At 41.8% G+C, this 22,049-nt stretch overlaps 2 protein-coding genes across 2 annotated transcripts in view; one reads left to right on the forward strand and one right to left on the reverse strand.

Annotated features, from left to right (window-relative positions):
• Positions 1 to 22,049, forward strand: part of FEZ1 (fasciculation and elongation protein zeta 1) — a 186,277-nt gene that overhangs the window by 6,789 nt on the left and 157,439 nt on the right. The gene's annotated exons all lie outside the window — the stretch shown is intronic.
• On the reverse strand, positions 5,667 to 20,589 carry LOC309358213 (caspase-3-like). The gene is made up of 4 exons (XM_081891161.1): positions 20,315 to 20,589; positions 17,626 to 17,798; positions 14,818 to 14,947; positions 5,667 to 6,113 (listed from the first exon to the last, which is right to left on the reverse strand). The coding sequence occupies exons 1-4, from the start codon at positions 20,514 to 20,516 to the stop codon at positions 5,836 to 5,838; spliced, it is 783 nt and encodes a 260-aa protein (XP_081747287.1). The 5' UTR covers positions 20,517 to 20,589; the 3' UTR covers positions 5,667 to 5,835.

A 22,049-nucleotide genomic window follows, 5' to 3' on the forward strand; every position in this document is an offset into this window, starting at 1 on the left:
CCTACTGCTCATGCACACACACAGCCCACATTAAGCAGGTGTGGGAAACTGGGGGTATTCCAGGTGTTGCTGAACTGCAACTCCCATCAGCCTTGACCATTGGGCTGCGCCTGCTAGGGCTGATGGGAGTTGCAGTCCATCAACATCTGGAGGACCAACAGTTCCTCACAGCTGCATTAGAGACATGCAGTAACCCAGACTGGGTGCCTAGTGTGGCTGCCCCTGTTCTACAGAATAGCATTCCTTTCAAGATACGACAGGTGCTCACTATCTGCTTTCTGGAAACAATTGGAGACATTTTTGTTTTGACGGGCTTCCCCAACTGGATAAAATGGGTGTTTATCACAAGTATCCACCATATTTTTCCATCTATAAGACGCCCCCATGTATAAGATGCCCCCTATTTGGGGGGATTCAGATTTAAGAAAATGGGGGGAGATGTACCTATGTATAAAACACCCCCTAATTTTTGACATTTATATTTTAGGGGAAAAACCTAAAAATACAGTACTTTACTATGGTTTCAGTCTTGCTTTATATATGTTTGCTGCTCTTGCGCTTTTAACTGGTTTAAATCATTTCATGGTCAAATTGCCTCAGGAGGGTTGTTCAGAAGGCAATAATAAATCAATCATTATTAAGAGGCATCCACCTCTCTCCTCTCTGGAGACCGTGCAAAAGAAGCTGAACCCTGAAGAACGACAATCGCGGCAACATGATTTGAACAAGGCGTCTCCAAAGGGAAAAACAGGGACGAGAATAGGAAACAGCTGAACGAGAATAGAAGCTTCACCTGGCAAACAGGATAAGTTGAGGCCAGGTGAGCTGTATACCTGCTCCGTCTGCTGTCCAGGTACTCATTGTTGATGGACAACTTCAAGGTTCACTCCTGATCTCTGTTCTTACACTTCTCTTTAAACCAGACTGGGACTGGACAGCCTTTCTGGCAGAGGACTGTCCCATGGCGATATATCATGGACAGAATTGTCTCAGTAGCACATGGGGCCACCTTGTTCTATACACTGACCATGAAGTCTTTTCCCAAGTGTGGATCTTTTAAGTATGCAACATAGCACCCTAGTAGGGTGGTATCAATACGGCAGAGGGAAATAGATACTGCTGAGATATTGTTATGTACTGAGTTGAATAGGATCCAAACTGCAGCAGTCTGATGACGCTTTGTTAAGAGATCAGGAGATTGTTAAGAAGGCCCAAAAAGTTTTAAAGGACTATTTTGAAATAAACTTAAAGACAAATGTGGAAAAAAGAACAATCTGGGACGCAAGTAAAGCAGTTATGAGAGGGTTTCTAATACAGCAGAACACGATTAAAAAAAGGCTCTGGAATGAAAAGAAGGAGAAGATTTTGGAGAAAATAAGAGAAGGAGAGAAAAAACTGAGATCCAGGCCTAAATCAAAGGAAGTATTGAGAGAAGTGAAGTTTTTCCAGGCACAATATTCGAAACTGATAAATCAAGAGGTGGAATGGAAAATTAAACAAATGAAACAAAGATCCTTTGAATCTGCTAATAAGTGCGGGAAGTTGTTGGCTTGGCAGTTGAAAAAGAGACAAAAGCTTAATACAGTTACAAATCTAGAGATTGAAGGGAGAATGATTCAGAAACCCGAGGAAATTAGAAAGTGTTTCCAGAGATATTTCAAAGAACTTTATTCACAAAGGCCACAAAAAGGCTCGGAGGTGGACCAATTTGTCACAACTAATGGATTACAAAAAATACCCCAGGAAATGAGAGCAACCCTGAACTGTAATATTACAATCCAAGAAATTGAATGCGCCATTCAGAACCTCCAACTGGGCAAGTCTCCGGGACCTGATGGACTTACTTCCAAATATTATAAGGCATTGAAGGATTCATTGATACAACCATTGTTGGAAGTTTGTAACCAGATTATGGAGGGGAGGAAGGCACCGGAAACGTGGAAAGAAGCTTTCATCACGTTGATACCAAAATCAGAAACTGAAAAAACTCAACTTAAAAACTACCGTCCTATCTCACTCCTAAATGTGGATTACAAAATCTTTGCAGACATTCTGGCAAGCAGGTTTAAGAAAGTATTAAATGAAGTGATTCATAAGGACCAAGCAGGCTTTCTCCCTGGCAGACATTTATTTGACAACACAAGAAACATCATTGACATTTTGGAATTTTTACAGATTAACTCAAATACAAGAGCGGTGTTGATCTTTATTGATGCGGAGAAAGCCTTTGACAACATTTCTTGGATGTTTATGAAGAAAAATTTGGAAAGGATGGGAGTAGGGCGGGGGTTTGAAAATGGAATAGAAGCAATTCATTCAGAACAAAAAGCTAAATTGATAGTAAACAACGTGGTGACAGAGGAGTTCAAAATTGAAAAAGGGACACGACAGGGGTGCCCTCTATCTCCTCTGTTGTTTATTTCAGTCCTGGAGGTGCTATTGAACATGATTAGAAATGACCGGTTGACACAGGGAATTGTGGTCGGAGAGAAACAATATAAACTGAAAGCTTTTGCAGATGACTTGGTATTAACATTACAGGAGCCAGCCTCTAGTACTAAAAGAGCGTTAGAATTAATTTCTGACTTTGGTCGGGTGGCGGGATTCAAGCTGAATAAACAAAAAACTAAAGTTTTAGCAAAAAATTTGACAACTACTGAAATAGAGGAGTTCAGAAAAGAAACAGAACTAAATGTGGTTAAAAAAGTAAAGTACTTAGGGGTGCACCTGACCTCCAAAAATTTGAATTTGTTTAAAGACAATTATGAGAAATGTTGGTCAGAGATCAAAAGAGACTTGGAAACATGGTCAAGACTGAAACTTTCCTTGTTGGGCAGAATAGCTGCTATAAAGATGAATGTTTTGCCGAAAATGCTATTTTTGTTTCAGGCCCTCCAGATCGTGGATAAGGTGGAATGTTTTGGAAAATGGCAGAGGGATATGTCTAAATTTGTCTGGCAGGGCAAAAAGCCCCGAATAAAGTTTAAAATACTAACAGATGCGAAAGAAAGAGGGGGGTTTGCCCTGCCGGACTTGAAGTTATATTATGAATCTGCAGCCCTCTGCTGGTTGAAGGATTGGATTTTGTTGGAGAACACCGATGTCCTTGACCTGGAGGGATTTGATAATGCTTTTGGGTGGCATGCATATTTGTGGTACGACAAGGTTAAAGTTCATAAATCGTTCAAAAACCATATTGTCAGAAGGGCAATTTTTACGGTCTGGTCAAAATATAAAGACTTATTGGAGAGTAAAACTCCGAGGTGGCTCTCACCGATGGAGGCCAAAGCACGTAAAAGACTCAATATGGAGGCCCATTGGCCTAAATATTGGGAAATAATTGAAAAAATTGGAGATAAATGGAGGTTGCAGAGTATGGAAAAGTTAAAAAACAAGGTGCGAGATTGGTTGCATTATGCTCAAATCCAGGAAGTTTTTAAAGCGGACAAAAAAGTGGGTTTCCAGGAGGAAAAATCGAAACTAGAGACAGAGTTGCTTGAGCCAAAATCTAAGTTAATTTCGAGAATGTACAACTTGCTGCTCAAATGGAATACACAGGATGAGATTGTTAAATCCTCCATGATAAAGTGGGCGCAGGACTTGGGGCACAACATTATGTTTGAAGACTGGGAAAGGTTATGGAACACCGGAATGAAATTCACGGCATGTAGTGCCTTGAAGGAAAATATTATGAAAATGACATACCGGTGGTACATGACCCCAGTCAAGCTTGCAAAGATATATCACCTGTCTGATAATAAATGTTGGAAATGTAAAGAGGAGGAAGGGACATTTCTACACCTCTGGTGGACCTGCCCGAGGGTGAAGGCCTTCTGGGAGATGATACATAATGAACTAAAAAAGGTGCTTAGACTCACCTTACCCAAGAAACCGGAGGCCTTCCTCCTGGGCATGGTAGACCAGAGGGTGGCTAAGAAAGATAGAACTTTCTTTATGTACGCTACTACAGCAGCAAGGATCTTGATGGCAAAGCACTGGAAGACACAAAATCTACCCACATTGGAAGAATGGCAGACGCAGCTGATGGATTATATGGAACTGGCTGAAATGACTGGCAGAATTCGAGACTCGGGAGAAGAAGAAACGGAGGAAGTTTGGGAAAAATTTAAGGACTATTTGAAAAAGCATTATAAGTTGTATGAATGTTAAAAAATGCTTCTCTCTAGGAAATTATAGCTTCAGTATCGGTAAATCTTTGAATTGGTAAATAAGGCACAACAAGACAGAAGTGGTGTAATGAAATAATTTTATTGTGTTGAAACTAAAAATTAATGGATTCGGATTGAAATGTTTAGAGACCAGATATCACGATAAAATGGAAGATATATTATTATGTTTAAAATAAGTCAACAAATTGCTGAGGTTTTGGTTTTACAGAGAATGCAGTGTCCGGAAGATGGGGGGAGTCCACTAGATTTATGGAAACATGTATTTGGAATTTGAATTTTGTATATTATAAACCTAATAAAAATTATATAAAAAAACAAACAAACTGCAGCAGTCTGATTGGTCCTAGAACAATAGGATTCAGAATGCAGCAGTCTGATTGGTCTTAGAACAATGCAGCAGTATGATTGGTTGGGAGGAACCACCCAATCATGCTCCAGATAGAAGTGAATCCACAACCTGATTGGCTTACAGTAGAATTCCAGAATTAGCCAATCATGTGCAGCCCATTGTGTAAATAATGTATATAAAGCAGATACTTTGAGGGGATATTCATTCATTCCTCCTCACCACTATGAGCTGAATAAAGAGCATGAAATCACTTTGCGACTCTGAGTATATTTTAGATATATTTTCTTTTTCTAGCAGAAGCCCTAGAGGTAGGGAACGTCAAAGCAGCCCAGTGATAACTATACATGCTCAGAAGGCATGGAGTGTAGAATGTAATGGAGTAGCCTTGAAGAAGGCATGGAACCCTGAACAGGACCACCCCATGCTGTAATGTTTTGCTGCAGGTTCCACAGGTCTTCATCGAAGCAGAGGGAGCAGGAATACCCTTTTCTTAGGTCTGGGACAAGTTGGGTGTTTAGGCCACCTCAGATGTTAGGCAACAGGTTCGCTAAATTAGATTTTGAAAACTGAGGGAAGAGCAGAAGGCACACATAATAATAATAATAATTTATTATTTATACCCTGCCCATCTGGCTGAGTTTCCCCAGCCACTCTGGGCAGCTCCCAATCAAGTATTAAAAACAATACAGTGTTAAATATTAAAAACTTCCCTGAACAGGGCTGCCTTCAGATGTCTTTTAAAGATAGGATTGCTACTTATTTCCTTCACATCTGATGGGAGGGTGTTCCACAGGGTGGGCGCCACTACCGAGAAGGCCCTCTGTCTGGTTCCCTGCAGCCTCATTTCTCGCAATGAGGGAACCGCCAGAAGGCCCTCGGCGCTGGATCTCAGGGTCTGAGCTGAACAATGGGGGTGGAGACGCTCCTTCAGGTATACAGGACCGAGGCCGTTTAGGGCTTTAAAGGTCAGCACCAACACTTTGAATTGTGCTCGGAAACGTACTGGGAGCCAATGCAGATCTCTCAGATCTGGTGTTATGTGGTCCTGGTGGCCACTCCTAGTCACCAGTCTAGCTGCCGCATTCTGGATTAATTGCAGTTTCTGGGTCACCTTCAAAGGTAGCCCCACATACTATAAACCTCCATCCTATCAGATGTGCTTGAGTTATTCACCCTTCATTGGAGTGCAAAAAAGGCCATTATTGCCCAGTTTGCAACAATCACACGTTTCTCATGGTGGAGCTGCTTCCTGGCTTCACAGGAGTCCTTGTCCAGACAAGGAATGCGGCTGATTCCTTACACTTTGTTGCTGCTACACTCCCTGGTGGAACTGGAGAGATCACCTGAGGCCTGTCTTCCTTGTGAGAAGGGGTAAACCTCTCTCACCATCTTGGTGACGAAGCAGGGCATTTCTTTACCTCCTCTGTATTTCCCTTTCGCTTCCTGCAAGGCGACTGTCCCGCTAATTCGGGTCATCAAACTGGCAACTTCAAGATGGCATTCCTCTCCTTCTAGCAGGTCCAGCAAGGCCTTGAGGAACATGGATTCCCACCGATTGATGAACGAAGCATAGCCTGAAAACACCAGGAAAAAAGAACTTGAAGAGCACTGGTCTCCTTCAGCAAGGTGGTGCCTTGAAAACAAATTTCTTTGCAGCAATCATGCTTCTTCTATTAGAGCTACTCTAGTACGTTTCAGCCACAACCCCACAAATCTACCCATACATATGCACACTTCAAAATCGGAAGAATATTTGCTTCAGCCACTAGCCATAGCAATGAAATAAAATGTACTGAAGATAGAGGTAAAAACTTAACTATAGAAAATCCATTCTGGGGTTTTGCATCAATAATCAAATTATAGATCTTATTCTAATTGCCCCCGCTAAAAATCTTGCAGTTTTTGCTGTCACCTGATCATCTTGATCTGCTAAAAGAAAGAACACAGTAGCAATGGTTGAGCGACCCAACATGGACAATAATAGAGGGGTAAGGTAAAGGACCCCTGGACAGTTAGGTCCAGTCAAAGGCGACTATGGGGTTGCGGCGCTCATCTCGCTTTCAGGCCGAGGGAGCTGGCGTTTGTCCATAGACAACTTTCCGGGTCATGTGGCCAGTATGACTAAGCTGCTTCTGGTGCAATGGGACACTGTGACGGAAACCAGAGCGCACGGGAACGCCGTTTACCTTCCCGCCACAATGGTACCTATTTATCTATTTGCACTAGTGTGCTTTCGAACTGCTAGGTTGGCAGGAGCTGGGACAAAGCAACGGGGATTCGAACCGCTGACCTTCTGATCGGCAAGCCCAAGAGGCTCAGTGGTTTAGACCACAACGCCACCCGCGTTAGAGGGGTAATAGAGGGGTAGTAACCTCACTCCTCCAATCTTTATATATTTTTTTTTATAAAAATTTTTATTGCGTTTCTTTTCATAATTTTATACATTCCAAACAGTACAGAAACAAGAAATACAAGAAACATTTTTTTTTTTTAACCAAAAAAAGAAAATACTTAACGATTCAACTGTCCTTAAGTCCCTTTTGGACTTCCCCACACCTTCCAGATCTGCGTTCTTTAAATTAACAATATCAGCAAATTGTTACCTTATTTCAAACCTTATTGTAATTTCCAATCATTATGTCTTCAAATTCAATATGTTGTATCTCAATTTTAGCACCTTTATAATAAACATAATGTTTTAGTTCAGATTGTCTCCTTTTCTCTTTTATGACTTATTTTACCATTTACTTAATCCTATTTGCTAAAGCATAACATTTCCTAATCGTGCACAAACTTAAGCTTCATACAACATATAATATTTCTGCAGTAATCTTTAAATTTTTTCCAATCCCCCTCAATTGTTTCTTCTTCCAAATCTCGGATTCTGCCAGTCATTTCGGCTAATTCCATATAGTCCATCAACTGCGTCTGCCATTCCTCCAGCGTGGGTAAATCTTGAGTCTTCCAGTTCTTTGCAATGAGTATTCTTGCTGCTGTGCTAGCATACATAAAGAAAGTTCTATCCTTCTTTGACACTTTCTGGTCTACCATACCCAGCAGGAAGGCCTCCGGTTTCTTAGAAAAGGTATACCTAAATACCTTTTTCAATTCATTATAAATCATTTCCCAGAAGGCCTTCACTTTTGGGCAGGTCCACCAGAGATGAAAAAATGTCCCTTCTGCCTCCTTACATTTCCAACATTTGTTATCAGACAGGTGATATATCTTAGTTAACTTGACTGGGGTCATGTACCACTGGTATATCATTTTCATAATGTTTTCCTTCAAGGCACTACATGCCGTAAATTTCATTCCGGTGTTCCATAACCTTTCCCAGTCTTCAAACATTATGTTATGTCCAACATCCTGTGCCCATTTTATCATGGCAGATTTAACTGTCTCATCCTGTGTATTCCACTTAAGCAGCAAGTTATACATTCTCGATAATGTCTTGGTCTTTGGTTCTAATAATTCTGTCTCCAATTTCGATTTTTCCACCTGGAAACCAACTTTTTTATCTATTTTAAAAACCTCTTGAATTTGAGCATAATGTAACCAATCCCGCACCTTATTTTTTAATTTCTCCAGGCTCTGCAACCTCCAATTGTCTCCAATTTTTTCAATTATTTCCCAATATTTCGGCCAGTAGGCCTCCATATTGAGTCTTTTTCGAGCCTTAGCTGCCATCGGTGATAACCACCTCGGGGTTTTACTCTCTAATAAGTCTTTGTATTTCAACCAGACTGCAAAAATTGCTTTTCTAACAATATGGTTTTTAAACAATTTATGAACTTTAACCTTGTCGTACCATAAATATGCATGCCAACCAAAAGCATTGTCAAATCCTTCCAGATCTAGGACATCCGTGTTTTCCAACAGAAACCAATCTTTCAACCAGCAGAAGGCTGCAGATTCATAATATAACCTCAGGTCCGGCAGGGCAAACCCCCCTCTTTCTTTCGAATCGGTTAAAATTTTAAACTTTATTCGGGGCTTTTTGCCCTGCCAGACAAACCTAGATATATCCTTCTGCCATTTTCCAAAACATTCCACTCTGTCCACAATCTGTAGGGTTTGAAACAAAAATAACATTTTCGGCGATACATTCATCTTTATAGCTGCAATTCTACCCAACAAGGAAAGTTTCAATCTTGACCAAATTTCCAAGTCCTTTTTAATTTCCAACCAACATTTTTCATAATTATCTTTAAATAAATTCAGATTTTTGGAGGATAAATAGATCCCTAGGTATTTCACTTTTTTCACCACACTTAATTCTGTTTCTCTCTGAAACCCTTCTATTTCTGCGGATGTCAGATTTTTAGTCAAAACCTTAGTTTTTTGTTTGTTCAACTTAAATCCCGCAACCCGACCAAACTCAGATATAAGTTCTAAAACTCTTTTTGTGCTGGGTTCTGGCTCTTGTAATGTCAAGACTAAGTCATCTGCAAAGGCTTTCAGTTTATATTGTTTCACTCCGACCTCTATCCCTTGTACCAACCGGTCCTCCCTAATCATGTTCAGTAGCACCTCCAGGACTGAAATAAATAAAAGAGGGGATAGAGGGCACCCCTGTCTTGTCCCTTTTTCAATTTTAAATTCCTCCGTCACCACATTGTTCACTATTAATTTGGCTTTTTGCTCTGAATAAATTGCCTCTATTCCATTTTCAAACCCCCGTCCCACTCCCATCCCTTCCAAATTTTTCTTCATAAACCTCCAAGATATGTTGTCAAATGCTTTCTCCGCATCAATAAAAATTAACACCGCTCTTGTATTCCTGTTGGTTTGCAAAAGTTCCAAAATGTCAATGATGTTCCTAGTATTTTCATACAAATGTCTACCAGGGAGAAAGCCTGCTTGGTCCTTGTGAATTACTTCATTTAGTACCTTTTTAAATCTACTTGCCAAAATGTCTGCAAATATTTTGTAATCCACATTCAGGAGTGAGATGGGACGGTAGTTCTTAAGCTGAGTCTTTTCAGATTCTGACTTAGGTATCAATGTGATGAATGCTTCTTTCCACGTTTCCGGTGCCCTCTTCCCTTCCATAATCTGGTTGCATACCTCCATCAAAGGTTGTATCAAATAGTCCTTCAAGGTCTTGTAATATTTGGAGGTAAGCCCATCCGGGCCTGGAGATTTGCCGAGTTGCATATTCTGAATGGCACCCTCAATTTCCTGTGGAGTTATTTTACAGTTCAAGATTGATCTTTTATCTTGATTTATTTTTGATAGTCCATTTGTCTTTAAAAATTGATTTATCTCAAACTCTTTCTGAGGCCCCTGTGCATAAAGTTCTTTAAAGTATCTGTGGAAACACTTCCTAATTTCCTCTGGTTTCTGAACCATCCTTCCTTCAATCTCTAGATTTGTAACTGTATTTAACTTTTGTCTTTTTTTCAGCTGCCATGCTAGCAGCTTTCCACATTTATTTGCTGATTCAAACGATCTTTGCTTCATTTGTTTAATTTTCCATTCAATCTCTTGATTTATCAATTTAGAATATTGTGCTTGATGGAATTTGATTTCTCTCAGCACCTCCTTTGACTTTGGTTTGGTTCTCAATTTTTTCTCTCCTTGACGTATTTTCTCCAATATTTTCTCCTTCTTGTTATTCCAGAGCTTTTTCTTAATTGTGTTTTGTTGTATTAGAAACCCTCTCATGACTGCTTTGCTAGCGTCCCAGATCGTTCTTTTTTCTACTGTGGTGTTCAAATTTATCTCAAAGTAGTCCTTTAACGTTTTTTGGGCCTTTTTCACAATCTCTTGGTCTCTTAGTAAGGTGTCATTCATTCTCCATCTGAAGGAACCGGTTTGAGTAAGTCTAAATTCTACTTTCAAAGCGTTGTGGTCGGAGCATGTTTTTGGGCAGATTTCCACCTTTCTGGTCTTAGGTGCCAGCCCTCTAGATGTCCATATTTGGTCGATCCTTGTCCATGACTGGTGGGCCTCAGAGAAGAAAGTTCCTTCTTTACCTAGGGGGTTCTTTGTCCTCCATATATCAATCAGGTCCATATTGTCAGTCAATTCGAAGAAAGTTTTAGGCAGTCTGCCATCTGTTGTTAGATTTTGATTTTGGGACTTATCCATATATGTCGACACCACTCCATTCATATCTCCCAGCATTATGATGTTGGCATAGTCCATGTAGTCCAGCAAAGTCTCATGCAGCTTCTTAAAAAATTCTGATTTCCCATCATTTGGCGCATATATTCCTAATATCAAAATTTTTTCTCCTTGTGTCTGGATTTCAATTGCCAAGATTCTTCCTTGGTCATCCTTAAATAAAAATTTCGGTGACAGGTTCTCCTTAGCATATATCACCACACCTCTTTTCTTTACCTTGTCTGATGAAATAAATTCTTGGCCTAGTCTTTTGTTGATTAAAACTTTCCTGTGGAGCCTAGTCACGTGGGTTTCTTGTAAACAAATAATGTCCAATTGCTCTTTCTTCAATATATGAAATATTCTCTTTCTTTTTTCCGGGGAGTTTCCGCCATTTATATTCCAACTGAGTAGCTGCAGAGACATCCTGTACTATTTTGTTAATCCTAGAGTGGTGTATCTTCTTTATCCTCTGGTCCCGAGGGTATAGGCGTTAATCCGCCTCCAGGCGGTGTAGGATGAGGTAGAGGCCAAGATGCTGTTGCTCCTTTTTGGAGATCTTCTCCGTGGTCGTGCAGGAACTTTTGTAGGTCCTCTGATGTTCTTATTTTAACCTTCTTTTGTTTGTAGGTAAATGATAGTCCTTGTGGAAACTCCCACCTATAAGGAATTGCGTTATATCTCAACAATTTTGCCAATTCTGAATAGGTGGCTCTCAAGTCTAATAGCTGTTTCGGAATATCCCGGTAAATTTCCACCCTTTTGTCCTGTATTTCCAATGAATTTTTAAAATGAAGGCCTAATATTTTATCTCTCTCTTCCCTTGATCTCAAAATTATCAAACAGTCCCTGGATCTGTCCTTCCTTACCAATCTTCCCAGTCGGAAAGCCGATACTATTTTAAAATCACTTTCTTCTTTTATGTCCCAGAACTTTGAAAATTCTGTTGTCAAAAAACCAATCAAATCCCCTTGTTCAAGTTCTGGAATTGCCCTCAGTCTAAGATTATTCTCGCGATTTTTCAATTCCACCATAGAGAGATAGGCTTGTTGTTCCCCTATCTGTTTGTGCAGAGGCTTGACTTCTTCTTTGACTTCCTCTACCTCTTTTTTCGCTAACTGTGCTATTTGAATGGCTTCCCCTGCAAGTTTACGATTTTCTTCTGTTGCACCTTGCAATTTTTCAATAGCTAGTGTATGCTGGGAAACCTGATCTGTCAATTTCTGGATCGAGGATGTAGCTTGGTCAATTTTTAGTGATTGAGTATCTACCTTTTGATTTAAGGTTGCCAATTGATCCAAAATTTGTTTCAAGACTGCCTCAGATCCTCCTGCAGCCATATCTCCCTCTACAAACTTGTCAGGCTTTTCGACTTCTACCTTTTGTGGCACTAGCACAGTTGGCACGGATGATCTGCGTCCTTGAGTCAAAGTTGTTTGTACAAGCTGTGCCTGCATTTTTTCTTTTTCCTTTTCTTTAGCCTCCTTGGCTTTAGCTGCTCTTGTCTTTCCTGTGCCACTCATTACATATCAAACAATGTTCAAGGTCAAATTATTTGTTGTCCCATGGGAAAGACAGATCCAGTTTAAAAACAATCCTGAGAGAGAAGGTAAACATAAAAGCTGTTCCCAGGCCTTTATATTCCCAAAGTCCTCTAGGGGGAGTGCCACCAAAACTCAGAAGAAAGAAGGAAACTTTTCCGCCATTAAAGTCCCTGTTATTCCAATTTAAAAACACAATAGTCCCAAAACAGCAAAAGAAAGAGTCCTCCGGAGCTCTTTTGGACCTAAACAAAGTTTCAAAACGGTGTCTGCAACAATATCCACTCCAACTTGTTTATGCTCCAAAGTATCACTTAAGTAACCGAAAGTTTGTAACAGTTCCGCAGTTAAACAGTTTCCCCCAGGCAGCCGATGATTTGGTATTTAAGTCTCCATAGCCCTAAACAGGAGGATTGAATCAACTTACGTTTAGGAGTCTCTTTTCCTTGCGAGTAGTTCTCTTTAAAAGCCAGTTCTATAAGTACACGAAAGTCCCACTTTAACACTTCCCTTTTCAAGCGCTTTCCGCTTCTCAAGTCCTTTGCTTTGATCTTAAAAGCAGTGCCGGAAGGCGGACTTCCTTTTTCTCGTCTCCCGGTTTCAGCCAAATTCAGTAAAATCTTTCCCGGATTTAACGTCCTTACTCACGGGTTTGTTGTTTCAGCCTGATGTTTTCAGGAAGAAAGGTTGGCGCTCATCTGTGACAGCCGCGCGGCTTCGCTCCCGCAGAAAGAGCGATACACTCACAGCACCGCTCCCCCTCCTTCACTCCGGAGCCCCTTACGGGGTCCCTTCTGCGATTTCGGGGTCGCTTCAGGTGCCCGCTGAGTCCCACGGCCACGGGCTCACTCTGCCCGTGGTTTTTCTTGATGGGTCGCCGCTGCGCCGTAGCGGAACGACCCTTTCCTGCGGAGCCCCTCTTCAAAGATCGAAGAGAGCCGCCATCACAGTTTCGCGCCGCCTCCGGAAGTCACTCCTCCAATCTTTATAAAGAGTACACACTTACTTGGGCATACTTGGGTGAAATTTGCTTCGATCTTGTACAGCGCTGGGTTGCTAGGCATACATAAAGAAGAGTCCTGCTGGGTCAAGCCAGTACGGCATTCTTTACTCACAGCGGCCAATCAGATGCCTTTGGGATGCTCTCAGGCAGGACCTGAGTGCAACAGCCCTCTCCATAGCTCAGTCGGTAGAGCATGAGACTCTTCATCACAGGGTCTTGGGTTCGAGCCCCATGTTGGGCAAAAGATTCCTGCATTGCAAGGGGTTGGAATAGTTGACCTTCATGGTCCCTTCCAACTCTACAACTCTTGATCCCAGCAGTTTGGTATCCAGAAGCATACCTTTAAAGCCCTATGCGGCCTAGGACCCACGTACCTACAGGACCGCCTCTCCCGGTATGCCCCACGGAGGACCTTAAGGTCCATAAACAGCAACACCCTAGAGCAGTGTTCCCCAACCTTGGGCCTCCAGCCGTTTTTGGACTACAACTCCCATCATCCCTTGCTAGCAAGACCAGTGGTCAAGGATGATGGGAATTGTAGTCCAAAAACAGCTGGAGGCCCAAGGTTGGGGAACACTGCTCTAGAGGTCCCGGGCCCTAAGGAAGTCAGATTAGCCTCAACCAGGGCCAGGGCCTTTTCAACATTGGCTCCAGCCTGGTGGAAAACTTTGTCTCATGAGACCACGGCCCTGCGGGATCTGATTTCTTTCTGCAGGGCCTGCAAGACAGAGCTGTTCTGCCTGGCCTTTGGTTTGGACACAGTCTGACCCTTATGTTTCCCTCCCTTTATGTGATCTATGGGTTACTTTTAAAATGAGGCTGCATTTTAAATTGCACTTTAACCTGTATTTTAAATTGGGTTCCTCTCCTATTATGTTTTCACTAATTTTTACTGGTGTTAGCCGCCCTGAACCTGGCTCTGGCTGGGGAGGGCGGGGTATAAATAAAATTTATTATTATTATTATTATTATTATTATTATTATTATTATTATTCCCCCTCCGACACTGCAGGCAGATGAGAAACTAGGTTTTATTTCACCCGTGTCAAAGACCTAGTTTGGCACCCCTCCCAACATGCATTTGTGTATGGGGGGCGAGCCTCAATGGCGCCCCTCTGATGGTTTCATCAGGGGCAAAGAAACCCAGCTACCCCCCTCCATAGCTAGGGTTGGAGCTTTGAAGCTAGTAGCAACAGACAGCCTTCCCGTCCCCCTATTTTTTCCTCTCTTTTTTAAGTTTTTTATTGTTATTTTTCAATTTTATACATTTCACTAGTTTCACAATGCATTTAACATTTCGAAATTTGACTCCCCCCTCTTTCTGCGGTTCCTTAAATTAATTTTTAAAAATATCTTCTGCATATCCAAATTCATTTAACTTGCTCATTTAATTATTGACTGTAAATATATACTCTTATAAAACTGCAGGTTATTACAATAAGCTTGCTAATGAGCAAAGGACAGCCTTAATCTATCTGAACATGTCTAATAACTCTTTAAAGTCGTTGAGGTTGATGGTCATCCTGACGTTTTGTGGGAATGAATTTCATAGCTTATGCGTGGGGAAAAGGAATTGTTTCTTTGGCTGTTCCTAGCCTTTCAACATTCTACACAGGACTTACATACCTGGACAGCAAGAATACATCACTGCCGTGTCTTGAGGAACGGAGAGATAGTGTGAGAAACACTCAGTCTGTGCTTCACCGCTGTCTGTCTGCAGCCAAACACCTTGATCAATTTCCACTCCACGGCAGGCCTAGAAAGCACAGCAAATGCAACCGCTATATGGCTGGAAACCTGGACAGGAGTTTTCTACGCTGCAACATTTTGTTGCAGCAGGTCCAACATCCTAGCTAGCGCTTAACAAACAATACTGGACAATACAACAAGCAATGGAGCTTTTTGCAATGTGTGTCATTTTGGGTGTGTGCCCTGGGTGGTGGTAAGAGAAATGGGGTCCGTGAATATGCCCCTATTTTCATTTCTGAAATGTTTATGGCTGTGCTTTCCCCACCAGAGTTATATTTCTATTCAGTGTTTCTGTGTGTGCTTCTAAAAGCATCCTTCTTGTCCCATGTGCCTAACCCAGAGAATAAAGCCCAGATCCTCTGTATTCTGCCTTCATTTGTTGCTTTGAGGGTTTTTTTCCCCTGTCCCAGAACACATTTATCAGAAACATGATCCCTTTGCTGTGCAATTTTGCTGCCTACCCATTTGTTTCCAGGCTCAGTTCAGGGCTCAAACTACAAATGCCTATAAGATGTGCTGCTTCATTTAACATGCAGGTTTTTGTTTTTTTAAAGTGCAAATAGCATCACTCCGGAGGGGATAATTATTGGGAGAAGGGGAAATGTAACTCTTTCCTCCCTGCTGTGGTACAGTGGTACCTTGGTTCCCAAACTTAATTCGTTCCGGAAGTCTGTTCCAAAACCAAAGTGTTCTAAAACCAAGCCATGCTTTCCCATAGAAAGTAATGCAAAATGGATTAATTTGTTCCAGACTTTTAAAAACAACCCCTAAAACAGCAATTTAACATGGATTTTACTATCTAACAAGACCATTGATTCATAAAATGAAAGCAATAATCAATGTACTGTACTATAAAATAAATAAGACAGAATTGTAGGTGATAAAAATTAAAATTATTTTTTTTTCTTATGTGCACTGTTTGGTTGGGGGGGCTTTTATCCATTTCTGCAGTCACAAAATCAGTCAATCAATCAATCAGTAGCTGAACTGGGTTCCACACAGTCACAAAAACAAGTCACGAAAGTGAAGTCACAAACCACAGTCCCATAAACCAAAGAACAAGTCACAGTCAAAAAAATGAAAACTGCTAAACAAACAAAAATCCAAAAAAAGCAAAAACAAAAGCTCCAAATATCACCTCTGTGTTGCGTAGGTGCTCAGGACTCAACAGCTGACAGACTCAACAGGAAGCCTCTGAATAGCAGCGGGGACTTACCGTATTTTTGGCTCTATAAGACTCACCTTTTCCCTCCTAAAAAGTAAGGGGAAATGTGTGTGCGTCTTATGGAGCGAATGCAGGCTGCGCAGCTATCCCAGAAGCCAGAACAGCAAGAGGGATTGCTGCTTTCACTGCGCAGAGATCCCTCTTGCTGTTCTGGCTTCTGAGATTCAGAATATTTTTTTTCTTGTTTTCCTCCTCCAAAAACTAGGTGCGTCTTGTGGTCTGGTGCATCTTATAGAGCGAAAAATACAGTAATTTAAAAATGGAATACACTCAACAGGAAGCGGAACATGTTCAGCTTCCAAAGCAAAGTTCACAAAGACCTACTTCCTGGTTTGCAGCATTCTGTTTCCAAGTTCTTCATAAACTAAGCTGTTCTAAAACTAAGGTACCACTGTATTTGCCTTTGGGAGGAAATCCCCCATGTTGACACCAGCCACGATGAGTCAAACATCCGGGAAGGTTCAGAGAATATAGGTTACACTGATACGATGAGTCCAGGAAATGCAATAAAGTTAATGCAGATAATTCCTTGATGAACAAAATGAGTTAGTCCCTGATGACAAATGGGCAAGAAAATAAACCTTTTCCTCTTCCTTTTGGCATTTGAGTCACACACTTTAGAACTGAAACCAAGCACAGTCTGAATAGCCGTTTTTCCAGAACGCAAGGTTTTACATGGGTTAAGCACGCATTTCATGTATTTTTTAATGTGTCTCGATATACAGTGGTACCTCGGGTTAAGTACTTAATTCGTTCCGGAGGTCTGTTCTTAACCTGAAACTGTTCTTAACCTGAAGCACCACTTTAGCTAATGGGGCCTCCTGCTGCCGCTGCGCCGCCGGAGCACAATTTCTGTTCTCATCCTGAAGCAAAGTTCTTAACCTGAAGCACTATTTCTGGGTTAGCGGAGTCTGTAACCTGAAGCGTATGTAACCCGAGGTACCACTGTAAGTGGAAAACACTGCTTTGCTGGAAGTGAGTGCATGGAAAGGGTGGAAAACCAAGGAAGGAGAGGAGGAACAGAATGGAGTGGCTGGAAACCTGAACAAGAGCCTTGAACACCACAACATTTTGCTGCAGCAGGTCCAACATCCTAGCTAACTTATGGTTGCTAAAACGAATACAACAGTCAGTAGAGCTTTTAGCAACATGTGCCATTTTTGTGTGTGTGCCCCAGGCAGTGATTTTTGGTAAGAGATCTGGGGTTTAGGAATATGTCCCTAGTTTCATTTTTAAAAGGTTGAAGACTGTGCTTTCCCCACCACCGTTATGTTTCGATACACCATGCATGCTGCAGAAAAGCTGGCGTGCTTACGGGACAGAGAAGCCTTTCCCCATGCTCATAATTATTGTGACCATTTAAACAGTGAAGTCACAAGCCTGCAGCTACAGAGATTGTCTGAATTCCCCCATCATCCTCACAGACGGTTTACACACGTTGAAGTCAACAAGCTTGTTACCTGAATGAAGAAGATTTTGGGTTTCCCAGCCAGTTTGTGACACCTTTCAGGTTCTAATATCTGGAAAATACGCTTGAGATGAACTGGCTGTCCTTCGCAGTCATAGATAATCCCTTCTTCTCCGTGACTGGACAGAATGCTTACAAAAAACTCCCCGTGATCTGCGTGACATTCTGCAAAAGATACAGCACAGAGTAATACACTGCCACCATTCATATTATCTTATGATCCAAACTGATACCCCACCTTTCCAGGCTAATAATAATAATAATAATTGTTAAGTTATGGGTGAACATATCAGACAACCCAGCAATTCTTCAAACAGCTCTTGTTTATTCACAGGCCAGAACAGAACTGAACTGAACTGAAGGGTTCAGCCAGCCTGCTTATATAGAGCTCCGCTAGAACGCAACAGTAACCATTTTCTGTAACTAGCCAATCACCGAACGTCACTTTCGATCCCTTATTTGCATATGTGGACCTGAACTATCTACAGTATCCCCCTGCTGGCCCAGGGTGAGAACTTCAGTACATAACAACAACAACAGCAACAATTTATTTATACCCTGCCCTCCCCAGCCAGAACCAGGCTCAGGGCGGCTAACACCAATAAAATTACAAGAAAACATAATAGGGGGGAAAAACCAGTTAATTAAAATATGGGTTAAAATACAATTTAAAATGCAGCCTCATTTTAGTAGTAGCCCATAAATCATGAGTGCTGCAACCCCATAGTCACCTTTAGACTTAACCGTTCAGGGGTCCTTCACCTATTTACCTTTACTATGGGGTCATGCATTTATATTAAAGGGTCTTTAAACCAGCTGGATAGCCATTAAATTTTCATTTTCAGTACAAAATTCATGTATGGAAATAAAAGACCTGCTCTCACTCTCTTTTTAAAAAGTCATCGGTTTACATAATGTTTTCCCTTCATGAGAAAGTTACTGACCCTTTGCAACTACAAATTATTTACATTCACATGGGAAGGCGAAGCAGGGTGGCTGGTTATGCCCACGATTTTGGCAGCTTTTGCACACAGCTCAGCTATTGACGCAGGATGAAAACGTAAGAGGTGGGGCATCATGTGCGAAGCGAAGCAGGGATCCAAAGTTCAAACTGATCAGCTTGACGACGAGTCTCTCGTATGAAGTTCTAAGTGCAAAAGGGGTTTTGTGCACAGACAGGCGATGGGGAGGGGCTTAATCTTTACTATTGTTAATGACTAGCGATTCTTTTCGTTGTTTTAGATATTTGTAATCCACCCTTCACCAAAAATGTCCCAGCAGGGGGCAGACATTAAAATTAAAACCATCATTAACCACAAGTAAAATTGAAAGTATCAAAGTTGGCCCACGATCCGGATTAAAACGCACAGTAGTTTAAAACAAGAAATTCAAAAGATGGGTCTTGCTATCTTGCTGATCTGCATTTGTGACAAACCTCTCAGATGTGTTGTTCGCAAAGATTAGCAATTGGCACACAAATATATTTTTGCTGAATCTGGCAGACCAGGAAGCAGATCCTGTATTGGCATGCTATTCTATTTCCCAAACACAATACTGTATAGGCTACACACTCCTCTTTACTCTGCATCGGTGTGCACCCATTGCTGGTTTAGGAAGTGCTGTATCGAAGACATTAGTCGCGATCCACTGTCTATCCTGTTGTGTCTTATGGAATACTGTGTTTTGATGCCTCCCCTCCCACCCCCAAACTGGCTTCAGTCTGAATTGAGGAAAAGGCTTGATGTAGCTGCATATTAAGCTGGTAATGCGTGCACAGCCATAGAATCACAGCCCTGGAAAGGGCATCCCTGACCCCTGCAAGATCTGCAATGCAAGGTGCAACTGCAGCACCCCTGACATGTAGCCCTGAAGCCTGTGCCTCAATACATGCAGCAAAAGAAGAGCCTGCCATCTCCCAAGGCTGCTGAACAGCACTTGCTGTTAGGACGTTTCTCCTAAAGTGAAATCTTGCTCCACTCATTTATTCTAGCTCTGGAACCGCAGAGGATAAAATCTGCTGTGTATTCTGAATGACAGCCCTTCAGATATTTGAAGACCACTATTACGCCTTCCCAAAATTGTCACTTCTTCAGAGTAAACATACCCAGCTCCAAGAACCCAAGAAAAGACTTGCTGCATGAGGTCAGTGACCCATCAGATCAGACCCTCCAAGCATCCCTATTTTTCAGAATTCTGGATTTACAGAAGCCATTCTGGTTTCTGTTTTGATCCCGGAATGTCCTTAGGACATCTCTATTTTCATCGGAGAAATGTAGGAGTGTACAGAGTTATCCAACCCCCCCCCAAACCATCTGAAGGCAGCCCTGAATAGGGAAGTTTAAATTTTTTTTTAGTGTTTTATTATGTTTTTATATATCCTGGAAGCCGGTCAGAGTGGCTGGGGCAACCCAGACAGCTGGGTGGGGTACAAAGAGTACAATTATTCATATAATTATGATGGAATAGGACGTCACTATTTTCATTGGAGAAATGTTGGAGGGTATGCCATCAGGTCCGGCACCCTGTTCTTACACCAGCCAACCAGATACCTATGGGAAGCTCATAATCAAGACCCGAGTGCAAGAGCTTTTTCCCCTCCTGTGGTTTCCAGAAACTGAAGCCTTCTTCTTTGGACACGTTCCAGGCTGTCAAACACAACAGAAGCCAAGCCGTACACATACCTTCCTCATAAAGTTCTTCTATTTCTTTAGCTGTCAAGTCAAAGTGAAATTTCACGGCATAATGGCACTTGGATAATGCTATGAAAATCCTGTCTGCTTCTCTCCTGGCTCCCGGTCTTGAAGTGAGTTCGTTTTCTGCATTTCTTGCGTGGAAGCTGTAATTGACAATGATCAGAGCCCTGTTCTTGGTTTGGCTCGCCATCCTAGGAATCACCTCCGCTGTCACCAAACAGAAAGTGTGCACACCTGTAGATATATAGGGTATATATAATCTTTGTTCCGCTGAGCTGTACTATGACTCAGCTTGAGGGTGGGGCTATGAAAGAAAAACCACAATGAGTTTGATTAGGCAGGCTTGGTTGCGTGATATGAAGTGCCAATTAGACACATAAGGACATATGAACACAGGCCATAAATGCACTGTACATTTAAAACAGTCACATGTCACTTTAAACTGCCAGTGGTTTCCCCCAAAGAATCCTGGGAGCTCTAATATGCTCTAATATAGCAGAGGTGACTGGCGTCTTTTGGCCTGAGGGCTGCATTGTCAACCTTCCCTCCAAGGGCTACATGCCAGCGGTGGGCAATGCCCAAGTATGCATGTGTGGGCACGCCTATTGGCCACACTTGTGCATTCTTGCACACAGAGCACACCCATTTGCCAGACATGCAAGGGCACAGCCCTCTCTTCCTCTCTTTGCCTCAGACTGGAAAATAAATCAGGCAGAGTGGGCAGGGGCACCTGCCCGCAGGTGAGATTTAACCTACAGCCCACAAGTCAACTCCCTTTCGCAGTACAATCACAGAATGGCACTGTGGGAAGGCACCTTGGAAGAGCTTGTGTTTGCTGCTTCCAGGCCCCACGGAAAGATGTCAAGTCCCGCAGGGCCCCAGTCTCTTGTGACAGAGCGTTCTACCAGATTGGAGCCACAGCCGAAAAGGCCCTGGCTCTGGTTGAGGCCAGCCTAACCTCTCTGTGGCCCGGGACCTTCAGGATGTTTTTATTTACCTTTTCTATTGTTTCCTTTTAAAATCTACTACATCCACTGCGTACTGAATACATCACCACCAAAGAAGACTGTGCAGACAATTGCTTAGGAAGTAGAATCGGTGTCTGATTTCTCTTGCTTTTATTTTTATTGTTTCCAATTCCCTTCCTCTTTTGTAACATGGGCATTAGACTGAGAGCCTGTGGGCAGAGACTTAGCTGTTATTTTATTTTTTAATATGATTTTTAAATTAAATTTTCTGTTTTACAATTTCAAATAAACATTTTACATACTTAAGATATCAATGACTTCCCTTCTTCTCTTTTCAGGGTTCATTTTACATATCTTATAATCCTGCGCATTTTACAAAAACTATACCAATCAGTTTTCCATTATTGCATCCATCAAAACTTATTTACACTCTCTTTTTGAAAGTTCTCTCTAATCGTGTAACAGTTTGTGAATTTCCAATTGATCTTCCATAAATTTTCCCATTGGGCCATGGTTATTGAATGGCCAAAATCCCGGGACCACCTCACCATTGCCACTGTTACCTCCTCCTCCTTGACTGTCCAGTCAAGGAGGAGTCGGTAAGTTTTGGAAAGAGTTTTTCTTTTAGAATTTACAAGATCCGATTTGAATCGGGAAATATCTACTGAGAACCCCTTTTGTTTGTCAGATTTAAATTTTTCGAATAACTGATGGTATTGGAACCAGTCTGAAATGTGTTCTCTTATTTCCTCAAA

This window comes from Podarcis melisellensis (genome assembly GCF_964234715.1).
Source record: "Podarcis melisellensis genome assembly, chromosome: 15".
NCBI lineage: Eukaryota > Metazoa > Chordata > Lepidosauria > Squamata > Lacertidae > Podarcis > Podarcis melisellensis.